This window comes from Coregonus clupeaformis, chromosome 23 (genome assembly GCF_020615455.1).
Source record: "Coregonus clupeaformis isolate EN_2021a chromosome 23, ASM2061545v1, whole genome shotgun sequence".
In the NCBI taxonomy this organism is placed as follows: domain Eukaryota; kingdom Metazoa; phylum Chordata; class Actinopteri; order Salmoniformes; family Salmonidae; genus Coregonus; species Coregonus clupeaformis.
This window is the reverse complement of record NC_059214.1, coordinates 57810461-57824158: the sequence shown is the minus strand read 5'-3', so window position 1 is coordinate 57824158 and position 13698 is coordinate 57810461. Positions and strand designations below refer to the sequence as shown.

Here is a 13698-nt window from a genome sequence, read left to right as displayed (position 1 = left end):
AAAGGTAGGATCGACCTAATATATGTTTCTCGTGCTCCTATACTGTTTGGTGATTCTAACTTTTTAAAGTTGTGAGCACCAGTACCTTCTATAATGAAAAAGTTAAGTTTGAGCCCTATAGATATATTTAAGCTTCAAAGCAATTTCTCCATAAATCAGATTTGATAGAATGGAGGTAGTGTTGCTGCAATGGCTATCTATTGAGAAAAGCCTGCACTTGGCTAATGCTGCTCCAATGCTTGCTTTACTGTATTCATGCACCAACGTATACAGCACCATTTGGAGGCTTTTCTTTCTTTTCTTTTTGGCCGGGCACTGGTAGTTACATTTGGGATGTGCATATAACCCACAGACATACTGCTATTGAACCTGCTGCAAAGGAAGGGTCAGCCCAGCCCCCTAACCCTAGCTTCCTGTCCACATCCCGGTTCAACCCAAACCCTGGCTTCAACCACATCTCTAACTGCTAAACCAAACCCAAGCTTCATTTCCACATCTCAGTTCCACCCTAACCCTAGCCAAATGGGACGGGGGGATTGCTGTGCTACAGACGGTTATATCGGTCCACTAATACAGGACTAGTAAAGGCCCAGTGCACTACTTTTGTGAGCAGAAAAAAAACATTGGAATGTTCCATGTAAGATGCTTGCTCTCCCTAGTGGACAGTGGGTGGCAGGTAGCCTAGTGGTTAAGAGTTTTGGATCGGTCACTGGAAGGCAGCTGGTTTGAATCCCTGAGCTGACTAACTGAAAAATCTGTTGATATGCCCTTGAGCAAGGCACTTAACCCTAATTGCTCCTTTAAGTCACTCTGGATAAGAGTGTCTGCTAAATGACAAAAATGTAATGGACAGTCAGTACACACTCTAACTAAACTGTTTTACTCATCACATGAGTTTGATTTGAGATCCTTTTTCCACCATGTGGATAAATGTACAACTACTAATTGACCATTCAAACATCATCTTCATAACAGTGCAATGCATGCTTTAGCCTATAACCACTGACCTATAAGTAAGGGTATGCAATAAAGGCCTACAACCCTTTAACCCTAAAACTTCTCCCAGACTAAGCAAAGTCTCTCTCTCACAAATCCTCTGTCACGTTGCACTTGCAGATTTAAAAATGTGCGTCAATTGGTAGTGACAGTGAATGTACAACAGCTTGCAGTAGGCCTACACTTCTCCCCACTCAGTTCAACAGCATCACAAAATAAGTATTGATTTAGCCTTTTTTAACATTTGTATTTTGTTTCTGACATGTAATGAGATGTCTGCACCAGTAGGACGCACTAAAGCACTACAGCAGACAATATAAATAGGCCTACTGATATCAATGTAACTACTACAGTATAGTTCGTATTTCACACATGTCCCATTTCTATACATTGCCATGAACACCGTTCAGTCTAGATTGGCATGTCAGGACATTAAACCCCTGCCAGATGAAAGTGTGCCATTCACTATAAAGGATTATACATCAGGATTCCCTTCTGTTTACATTAACATTCACTAATCCCAGATAATCATTTTACTGCATTTACTGTAAACGGAAACAGGCCATTTTCAACCACATTCAATAGGTCTACAATAGATTAACGGATGGCTGGTCTTCAATCAATTGATGGGAGATTCAAATATAATTTAGAATATTGTAAAATGTTTTGAATGACTCAAAATTATGAGCACAGTCAATGTTTTTGTTTGTACATGTTTTATGACATATGAACAACAGATCATGTCAAAACATAAACTGTATTGATTGATTTCACAATTGGGTCACAATTTGTGTACATTCTTTGATACAATACATCTAATCTACGCACTTAAACATGATAATAAAAAGAACAGTTATTACTGTGTAGCCTTGTTAGGGCTACTATTTCCCCCATTTCCTAGACCTAGAGAATCAGCGCACTACTTGAAGAGAGGGAAAAGTAAAACTAGGCTACAGTATAGCATGGTCCTTTCTCAAGTATTTGAGCGAGCTAGTTTGGAACCACCCACTTGAACCGGAACCTTTTCCATCAAACGGCTACGTCGGTTACAATGCAGCGCTGTATCTTTAACGAGACCAGAGTAGTATTCGAATAGTTCTAAAATGATTAAAACGACATTGCAGATTTGGTTCAAATTGTAAGGCAACAGCCGACGGTAAACCTGGAGATTGCGTGGGCAGAGCAGATTTCTGGGTCCGCCGGGGGATTTGGCTCAGGGGGAGTAGCCTAGCATTCGGATGTATTTGTTCCTTCTAGTTTTAAATGGCTCTATGTTACAGCTGCCTCAAATCAGGACCGGGCAAGGGTGTGTAATCGAACGGATATTTCTGCAGTTCTTTCTACCCGCGCGCTGACAACGAATCCGCGTTTACGCCCTATCTCTCTCATCCGTCTGTTTCGTGATCGACTAGGAAGACGCTGACGGAAAATATACTTTAGCCTTTCTAGCCTACTACAGGGACCTAACGATGGGGAACACCACCTCCTGCTGCGTATCGTCGAGCCCCAAGATCCGGAGAAATGCCCATTCGAGGCTAGAATCCTACCGCCCCGAAGCAGAGCTGAGTAGAGAGGATACGGGCTGCAACCTACAACACATCAGCGACAGGGAGAATATGGACGGTAGGACATAAATCATGTGTTCTTCCCACACTCATGCGAGGTTGAAGTGTTATTGAATGTGATTTTAATAGCCTATATTTGGTTAGGCCTATAACATGGTATGCTAAAGTAAATTGATGGTTAATGTCATTATGATTATGGAAAACACAATTTAGATGGGAGCTATGCACATGAAACAGAAAAAACTACAAACAAAAAACCTGTTCTTGCAATGCAGTCATTTACCTTATACCCAGATGAAAATAACCCATCATGCTTGGCTCGGAAACAAAAAAATCCCCTAACTTGCTCATTCAGTTACCCATTATGAGAATCCCCCCAAATGGCACCCTATTCCCAAGGCCCAATAGTGCACTATATAGGAAATAGGGTGCGATTTAGAATGCACCCTGTGACGTCTGTCAGCGCCTGTGGGACCCGGGCTGGGCTGGACTGCCTTCCTGGGTTTGTGTGTGTGTGTGTTGGTAGGAACTAGGGAGAATCTAGTCCTTTACTCTGGGCCCCTCCATAGGGCCCCTCCATGCAATGGGTGTATTGTGGGAGGACCAAAGGGCATATGGAGTCCACCATCCACATCTGTGTGTGTGTGTGGTGTGCAGGTCAGCTGTTTGTTCACCCGCACCTGCCTGCAATTGCTAAAAACCCATCCGCCACCGCCCGACTATATGTGAAAATCTGAGACCCGCACCCGAACCTAACCCGCTAATAGAGAACATGCGCTGTGGGCTACAGTCAGAGATTGCGGAACAAATTTTTGACAGGGGGTGCAGGATTATTTTTGGCCTGATTTAGATATGTTTCTACTTATAATTTCTGACATTATGGTAGGCTATTTGTTAGTGAACTTGTCTATAATTAAGTACATGCAGCTTCTCTTCTGTCATTTATATGTTACCCTAGAAGACTAAATAAATCCTTGCTCACCAGAATACTATCATAAAGCAATAGAATGAATGCTTCAAACTAGTTGACATCGGTCAAGTTTTCTCTGTCATCTCTGCTTCTTTCGCAGAGCAAAGACGTTTAGGGACCTGGGATAAAATGCAATAAAATAAGGAACGATTTTCTGTGCAGAATTTCCAAGTGACCTTAGTTTGACCGGTTCTAAGGAAGTAGAAAGCTGTGAAAACGACCCAACATGTTTCTGGTAAGATTTAAGTTCGGCTTGGATGCATATTTTATGTGGTTGAAATAGCCTACTATCAGCTTTTATGATGCTGATAAAGACAGCATCTCTACAGACGGTATCTGTGGCAGGTAGCCTAGCGGTTAAGAGCGTTGGGACAGTAACTGAAAGGTCGCTGGTTTGAATCCCTGAGCCGGCAAGGTGGAAAAATCTTCTACTCTGCCCTTGAGCAAGGCAGTTAACCCCCAACAACAGCAGATCCCCAGGCGCCGTGGACGTCGTTTAAGGATTCAGAGGGGTTGGGTTAAATGCGGAAGACACATTTGGGTTAAATGCATTCAGTTGTGCAACTGACTAGGTTTCCCTTCCATTTCCCTTATCTAACTGTGCATTTGCATTCTCTCAAGATGGTGAAAGAAATAAATCATATTTCTTCACTCCTGTTCCCGAGTAAAAAATGTTGCTTACATTTGGTGTATAATTTTACTGCAAGAAATGCTTAATTCTGGACATATGTCCCCCACTTCTAAAACCAAAGTTGCCTCCCTGCTTCAAATTAAACAGAAATCTGCACACTGACTGTAGGTCTATAACCTCTCACATAGCCTTAATATTAACTCCTGTAGAATATATATATTTTTTTATCCAGTCGGATAAACGCTCCAAACATCATGCCCGATGCTCGGAGGCGTCCGCATGGTCCTAAAGCACACCGCCGCCTCGTTGTGTATCACATTCCAATGATAAAACTGGGGGGTACAGTGATTCTCTACACTATACTAGCTTATTCTGTCACACAAACTGAAATTAAGCGAACTATTAGAGTTTTAGCAACCAGGAAATGGCGGAGCGATTTCGGCATAGTGCAACTTTAAGGTAGGCTATTGCTTTCTCTTTATTCATCCCGCCACCTGCCCTTCATCAACACAATAGGTCATGTCTTTAAACCCGCCCACGCGGGGACTGAGGGATATGAGTCAACCCGAGCATCACTGTTGTGTTTGTGTGTATCCCGCTCCAGCCTGTGTGTGTTTGTGGAGCTGGCCAGGCTACAGCACTAATCTGGTGTGAGTTTAATGCAGCGACTGTGCTCTACAGCTGTTAAATGTTTTTAAGCAAGCAGAGCTCCCTTCCAGACTGGCAGCCTCCCTCCACTAATGCAATTTATGCCTCTAAAATGAGATGGACAGAATAAAAGGGTCATGTGAGAGCAGATGCTGTTTAGGGGAGTGAGGAGAGGAGAACTGTGAGTGGAGATCTTAGCTGGCACAGGTATTCTGTGGCAAGATCAATGTATAACCTGTAGTTAGGACAGTATTGTGTTGATGCAAATGTTTGGTTGGTGTGGCTATGCCTATAATGATGAGATGTAGATTCTAGAGCCCGATCGATATGGTTTTTGAGTCCAATTCCAATTTTTGGGGGACAAAACTTACCTATACCGATATATCGGTCGATATACTGTTTTACAGCAGGAAAATGAAAGTGTCATTTTTCCACACTGAATTCTCATAAATTGCCATCCAAAAGAGCAATTGTCCAATAACTATCCTTCAAATGTTGATTTAATACATTATGACAATAATGACACATCATGAGTATGGCCAGAAGTGTTCAGATAAGCATGAGATTCCCTTTTTTCATCCTATTTTTTCATTATCGGTTATTGGTGGAATTATCAGCAGGTACCGATATAGAGGTTAAAGGCTAATATCGGCTGTTAACATCCGTGAACCGATATATCGGTCGGGCTCTAGTAGATTCAGTTTACCAGGAGAACATAGGATGATTGCAGTGAACAGGTATGCAGGTAGCCTGGAATCCAAACTGAATGTTGCTCTGTTTCATTATGAAGCAATAGTGAAAAGGAGCAATTGTCAGTTTGGATTCCAGGCTACCTATTAGGACAGTTTGAGACTACAGACAAGTGATGATGAATAAAGACCTGTTAGTAATAGTATAATCAATGTGTTATTAGCACATGTGTGAGACGTGTGTGTGTGAGAGAGAGAGAGAGAGAGACCAGTGTGATGTGATGAGTTGGGTGGTGTCTCTGACTGTGTCCAGTCAGTAAGCCCCTGGGAAGCTGCATAGGAAATGTCTAATGAGATGAGTCACCAGTCATTAACACCAGCATTGTTACTGAAACCTCTCTCTCTGGGCCCTGGTCAAAAGTAGGGCACTAAATAGGGAATAGGGTACCATTTTGGGACGTAGTCTGTGATTCACAATCAGAGGAACCAACTGTTATTCACATAACACAGAGGTTTGGTTAAAAAAACACACTCCAGCCTTAACTCCTAACCCTGTTACCTACCCAGTGTTTTAACTCAGTATCCAGAGTGCCAGGCTTTGGCACATTAATTCAGAGATGTCAAATAAAATAACATGTTATTTGTCACATGCTTCGTAAACACGGGTGTAGACTAACAGTGAAATGCTTACTTACCGGTCCTTTTCCAACAATGCAGACTTAAAGGGATACTTCGGGATTTTGGCAATGAGGCCCTTTATCTAGCAGGTACCCATAGACTTCCAGTCATTGCGCTGACGCCAGTTAGCATTGGCTCGCGAAACTACCTATAACTTCCTTCATACTGGACACAGAGACATAAAAATGGTATCCACAAGTTCATCTGACTCTGGGGAAGTACATTGCCAAAATCTCGAAGTATCCCTTTTAAAGATACAAAATGAAATAGTGACATGAGGAATAAATACACAGTGAATAATGAATAACAATAATGAGTAAACATAACATGGCTATATGCAGGGAGTACCAGTACCGAGTCGATGTGCAGGGGTACGAGGTAATTGAGGTAGCTACAGTATGTACATATGGGTAGAGGTAAAGTGAGTTAGTGCAAAAAAGGGTCAATGCAGATAGACATAAAAATTGTATCCACGCGTTCATCTGACTCTGGGGAAGTAGATAAAGGGTTTCATTGCCTGAAGTATTCCTTTAGTTCCTTAATGATGTGGACACCGAGGAACTTGAAGCTCTCGACCCACTCCACTATAGCCCTATCGATGTGGATGGGAGCGTGCTCTCCCCTCCATTTACTGTAGTCCACGATCAGCTCCTTTGTCTTGCTGACGTTGAGGGAGAGGTTGTTGTCCTGGCACCACACTGCCAGGTCTCGTACCTCCTCCCTATAGGCTGCATCGTCGTCGTCTGTGATCAATCCTGCCACCGTCGTGTCGCCAGCAAACTTGATGATGGTGTTGGAGTTGTGCGCGGCCACACAGTCGTGCATGAACGGAGTACAGGAGGGGACGAAGCACACACCCTTGAGGGGTCCCCGTGTTGATTGTCAGCGTGGCAGATGTGTTATTGCCTACCCTCAGGCGGCCCGTCAGAAGTCCAGGATCCAGTTGCAGAAGGGAGGTCAGGGTTTTTTCTGCAATTAAAAAGGGGCTTAGATGGTGGGCGTGGGAGGAGGCGTGACAGGGGGCGTGACAATGGGCGTGGTCGGCCCATCGGCGCGGCTGAATTTTAGAGAACATTTTAGAGGCCCCCATCTTGGCTGTGTAGTCTTTTTTTTAAAGCAACTTTTCTGCGATTCCAAACATTTCTCCATGGAGCTGAGAGAGATTTGTGCAGTTTTAAAGCTAATTTCCTGAAATTCTACACATTTTGCCATGCAGCTTAACAAAAATGTTGCTGTTTTAAAGCAGATTTTCTGCGATTCTGCATATTCTGCCATGGAGCTGAGAGAAAATGTTTCAGTTTTAAATTAATTTACTGCAATTCTATGCATTTGGTCTTGGCTAATGCTGTGTTATTTTGCTCAAACATAATAACCAAACCAATACTGCTAAATTCATTGTTTTTGGAATTCTCAATTCTCCCTTACTGTCTAGCTTTTATTTTGTTGATTGTTAGTTCTCATAGATTATATTCTGAAAAAATATATAGGTTCATGATCTTTTCTACATACTATATATATTTGGGTTTAGTCATTTAAGTTTACACTGAAAGCATTTTTCCATCCTGAAAATTAGTAAAACATTTAAAAACATTTTTCTTTCTTTTTTTTTTGCTCTGTTTAGACTTAGGCGGCCCGTCCAAGGATTTCAGAAAAATCCCTTGAGGTGTTCAGTCCCCGGGTCCTGAGCTTGATTATGAGCTTGGAGGGGACTATGGTGTTGAATGCAGAGCTGTAGTCAATGAACAGCTTTCTTACATAGGTATTCATTTTGTCCAGGTGGGTGAGGGCAGTAGAGTGCAATAGAGATTGCGTCATCTGTGGATCTGTTGGGGCGGTACGGTATGCAAATTGGAGTGTGTCCAGGGTGTCAAAGCATTTCATGGCTATAGATGTGAGTGCTACGGGCGATAGTTATTTAGGCAGGTTAACTTGGCGTTCTTGGGCACGGGGACTAAGGTGGTCTGCTTGAAACAAGTATTATTATTAGTATTACAGACTGGGTCAGGGATATGTTGAAAATGTCAGTGAAGTCACTTGCCAATGGTCAGCACATGCTCTGAGTACGCATCCTGGTATTCAGTCTAGAGTTTTGTCGCCTCTAGTTGCACAGGTGATATGCTGGTAAAAATGAGGTATGTGGTATTAGTTTGAATTTCATTATTACAGGTTCCAACTTTTATTCTTACTCATGGTGGTTCCTCAAGCTGATATCACTGATCGGCAGCCCAGTAGATAGTACAGCAGCCACTGATATACATTATAAAAGGCATACAGTCTAGAGCAGAACTGCTTACCAAACCTAGTCCTCACAACATCATAGCAGCAATTGCCAGCAAAGTACTATAGTGATGTTGTTATTCTAGAGATGATGGCAGTATCTTATCTAGGGGGTATCCCAGATCACTATCACACTATGTGGGTGGGGGTCCCTGCCACGTGAGGGCTCAGGAAAGCCCCAGGCTGTTCTCCCTCACCCTTGGCCTCCAGGAGAGCTCCAGCATGAAGCAGCTAGCCACAGTCTTACTAGCTCGGCTAGGATTAAACTTCCACCTGCCTACCTCCTCTCCTCTCTACCTGACTTTCCCCAAGACCTTAGCTCTGAATTTGTAATAATGCAATACTTCTAATAATATTATTATATCTTTGGAGAATCACTCGTATTTACACATATGCAGCCAATATGAGACTGTATGATGAATAAAAGGAAGACTACAGTAGTGTGAGTGTAACTAAAAAGCTCCAGTGATGCTGGGGGGAACAGACCAGCTCCAGGCCAGGAGTCAGTAGTAGCTAGTAGCCTCTGCTGTGTTTGAGGCCATTGTTTGAAGTGTGCTGTTTGTTTTGGACCAGTGTTTACTGTGCTCATTGGGACCAGCCATTTGGCCCTCAAACTGTCTCCTAATTACATTCCTATGTCAGGTGACGCATTACATTAGCTACATTAACTTCTCTCTAAACGTGTGTTGTACTGTGTAAGGTCATCTGTAGCCATTAGATGTGCATGATGATTTATCTTAATTTATGTACTGTTAACAGAAGACAAGGGGATTGTTATCATGTGATTTGTGACGTTGCTAGACCTACGTAAGGGACTCCAGTGTTGCATTAGCTTAGATTGCTCATTTGATATGAGATACACAGTGTAGATAATGTATAACATCTGTTTTCCGTGTTTGTGAGTTATATAGGTATGGAATTCTCAAGTACCCATCAGAATGTTTTTCTTGTCTTTTTCCCTGCTGTGGTTGTGGGTGGGGACCTGCGGGTATGGTCATATTGGCAAATTCTGTCACCTGATTGCTTCTTACAATGTTCCAAAGTTAGATGAGATCCAAGTGTCTACCCGCTGCTACAGTGTTGCCACCCACCTACCCCTGTCTACAGACCTACAGACCTCTGTCTAGGCCCCCAGCCTCCTCTCTGTGTGCATGTATGTGAGGGGTGTATGCATTCGTATGTGTGTGTGGAGGATGTGCAGTGGGGCTGTGTTAAGGCCTGTGTGTGACCCGCGCACTGAGTGTGTGACTGAAAGGAAATCAGCCATGAGAACTGCTGACTGCAATGATGACACAACTTTTATACACAACACCCATTCCCTACACACACACACACACCAATTCTCCTTGTGATCTAAGAAGTATATCATATATATATTTTATTTTTTATTTATTTATGAAATATAGCACAGGACAGCAGGCCCGTTTAGAAGATTGCAATGGAATCTGATGTATTCCTGGCCTGCCTAGACCATAATCTCTCTACTTTTTATTGTCGGTCTAAACATAAAGTTTAAATAGGGATGGGCATTTGACCTTTTTTTACTGTTTTTTTTTTACATTATTATTTTTCGAGTACTCCAATAATAATAAATAAATCTATTATGCCAACAGTGAGCAAAAATGCCTTATTTATCATAACCATTACAGATAATGAATCCTAATTGCTAAATTGCCTCATATATATATTATATATATATATATATATATATATATATATATATATATATATATATATATATATATTTATACGCTCAAAAAAAACACTTAAACAACACAATGTAACTCCAAGTCAATCACACTTCTGTGAAATCAAACTGTCCACTTAGGAAGCAACACTGATTGACAATACATTTCACATGCTGTTGTGCAAATGGAATAGACAACAGGTGGAAATTATAGGCAATTAGCAAGACACCCCCAATAAAGGACTGGTTTTGCAGGTGGTGACCACAGACCACTTCTCAGTTCCTATGCTTCCTGGCTGATGTTTTGGTCACTTTTGAATGCTGGCGGTGCTTTCACTCTAGTGGTAGCATGAGACGGAGTCTACAACCCACACAAGTGGCTCAGGTAGTGCAGCTCATCCAGGATGGCACATCAATGCGAGCTGTGGCAAGAAGGTTTGCTGTGTCTGTCTGCGTAGTGTCCAGAGCATGGAGGCGCTACCAGGAGACAGGCCAGTACATCAGGAGATGTGGAGGAGGCCGTAGGAGGGCAACAACCCAGCAGCAGGACCGCTACCTCCGCCTTTGTGCAAGGAGGAGCAGGAGGAGCACTGCCAGAGCCCTGCAAAATGACCTCCAGCAGGCCACAAATGTGCATGTGTCTGCTCAAACGGTCAGAAACAGACTCCATGAGGGTGGTATGAGGGCCCGACGTCCACAGGTGAGGGTTGTGCTTACAGCCCAACACCGTGCAGGACGTTTGGCATTTGCCAGAGAACACCAAGATTGACCACTGGCGCACTGTGCTCTTCACAGATGAAAGCAGGTTCACACTGAGCACATGTGACAGACGTGACAGAGTCTGGAGACGCCGTGGAGAATGTTCTGCTGCCTGCAACATCCTCCAGCATGAGCGGTTTGGCGGTGGGTCAGTCATGGTGTGGGGTGGCATTTATTTGGGGGGCCGCACAGCCCTCCATGTGCTCGCCAGAGGTAGCCTGACTGCCATTAGGTACCGAGATGAGATCCTCAGACCCCTTGTGAGACCATATGCTGGTGCGGTTGGCCCTGGGTTCCTCCTAATGCAAGACAATGCTAGACCTCATGTGGCTGGAGTGTGTCAGCAGTTCCTGCAAGAGGAAGGCATTGATGCAATGGACTGGCCCGCCCGTTCCCCAGACCTGAATCCAATTGAGCACATCTGGGACATCATGTCTCGCTCCATCCACCAACGCCACGTTGCACCACCGGATGCTTTAGTCCAGGTCTGGGAGGAAATCCCTCAGGAGACCATCCGCCACCTCATCAGGAGCATGCCCAGGCGTTGTAGGGAGGTCATACAGGCATGTGGAGGCCACACACACTACTGAGCCTCATTTTGACTTGTTTTAAGGACATTACATCAAAGTTGGATCAGCCTGTAGTGTGGTTTTCCACTTTAATTTTGAGAGTGACTCCAAATCCAGACCTCCATGGGTTGATAAATTTGATTTCCATTGATAATTTTTGTGTGATTTTGTTGTCAGCACATTCAACTATGTAAAGAAAAAAGTATTTAATAAGATTATTTCATTCATTCAGATCTAGGATGTGTTATTTTAGTGTTCCCTTAATTTTTTTGAGCAGTGTATGTACAGTGGGGAAAAAAAGTATTTAGTCAGCCACCAATTGTGCAAGTTCTCCCACTTAAAAAGATGAGAGAGGCCTGTCATTTTCATCATAGGTACCACGTCAACTATTGACAGACAAAATTAGAAAAAAATTCCGAAAAAATCACATTGTAGGATTTTTTGTGAATTTATTGGCATATGATGGTGGAAAATAAGTATTTGGTCAATAACAAAAGTTTCTCAATACTTTGTTATATACCCTTTGTTGGCAATGACACAGGTCAAACGTTTTCTGTAAGTCTTCACAAGGTTTTCACACACTGTTGTGCTGGTATTTTGGCCCATTCCTCCATGCAGATCTCCTCTAGAGCAGTGATGTTTTGGGGCTGTCGCTGGGCAACACAGACTTTCAACTCCCTCCAAAGATTTTCTATGGGGTTGAGATCTGGAGACTGGCTAGGCCACTCCAGGACCTTGAAATGCTTCTTACGAAGCCACCTTCGTTGCCCGGGCGGTGTGTTTGGGATCATTGTCATGCTGAAAGACCCAGCCACGTTTCATCTTCAATGCCCTTGCTGATGGAAGGAGGGTTTCACTCAAAAATCTCACGATACATGGCCCCATTCATTCTTTCCACGGATCAGTCGTCCTGGTCCCTTGTGCAGAAAAACAGACCCAAAGCATGATGTTTCCAACCCCATGCTTCACAGTAGGTATGGTGTTCTTTGGATGCAACTCAGCATTCTTTGTCCTCCAAACATGACGAGTTGAGTTTTTACCAAAATAGATTTTGGTTTGCATCTGACCATATGACATTCTCCCAATCCCCTTTCTGGATCATCCAAATGCACTTCAGACGGGCCTACATGTACTGGCTTAAGCAGGGGGGACACGTCTCACACTGCAGATTTGAGTCCCTGCGGCGTAGTGTGTTACTGATGGTTGGCTTTGTTACTTTGGTCCCAGCTCTCAGCAGGTCATTCACTAGGTCCCCAGTGGTTCGTCTGATTTTTGCTCACCGTTCTTGTGTGATCATTTTGACCCCACGGGGTGAGATCTTGCACTGAGCCCCAGATCGGGGAGATTATCAGTGGTCTTGTATGTCTTCCATTTCCTAATAATTGCTCCCACAGTTGATTTCTTCAAACCAAGCTGCTTACCTGTTGCAGATTCAGTCTTCCCAGCCTGGTGCAGGTCTACAATTTTGTTTTGGTGTCCTTTGAAAGCTCTTTGGTCTTGGCGATTGTTGGAGTCTGGAGTGTACTGTTTGAGGTTGTGGACAGGTGTCTTTTATACTGATAACAAGTTCAAACAGGTGCCATTAATACAGGTAACGAGTGGAGGACAGAGGAGCCTCTTAAAGAAGAAGTTACAGGTCTGTGAGAGCCAGAAATCTTGCTTGTTTGTAGGTGACCAAATACTTATTTTCCACCATAATTTGCAAATAAATTCATTAAAATCCTACAATGGGATTTTCTGGATTTTTTTTTCCAATTTGTCTGTCATAGTTAACGGTTCCTATGATGAAAATTACAGGCCTCTCTCATCTTTTAAGTGGGAGAACTTGCACAATTGGTGGCTGACTAAATACTTTTTTGCCCCACTGTATGTGTGTATATATATATATATATATATATATATATATATATATATATATATATATATATATATATATATATATATATATATATATATATATATATATATATTCAGTCAATAAAAAAAATTGCTATTTAAGATTCATTTATTGAAACTGTAATTTCAACTGGTTATATTATATTGTGGAACACAATCTTCAAAAAGGCAGCAACACCAGCAGTGGCGCTTGCTTGTAGAAGCCTATGGCTGTACAATGGCATAGTCTTGTTTTGTTAATTTAGCAGACAAGACGCTCTTATTTACCACCGAGCACTTATCACAGTCAAGACACGATGAACATAAAATATAGAAGAATATGTTTATATACAG

At 42.7% G+C, this 13698-nt stretch overlaps 1 protein-coding gene across 4 annotated transcripts in view; it reads left to right on the top strand.

The window, feature by feature from the left end:
• The first annotated feature begins 1967 nt into the window (after positions 1-1967).
• Positions 1968-13698, top strand: part of ccny (cyclin Y) — a 73264-nt gene continuing 61533 nt past the window's right edge. For 2 of the 4 annotated variants that reach the window (XM_045206774.1, XM_045206772.1), the window contains exon 1: positions 1971-2619. In XM_045206774.1, coding sequence (XP_045062709.1) covers positions 2466-2619 — 154 coding nt within the window. In that variant the 5' untranslated portion in view covers positions 1971-2465. Of the gene's footprint in view, positions 2620-13698 lie in introns of all 4 variants that reach the window. The other 2 variants (XM_045206771.1, XM_045206773.1) reach the window with 2 other exon arrangements.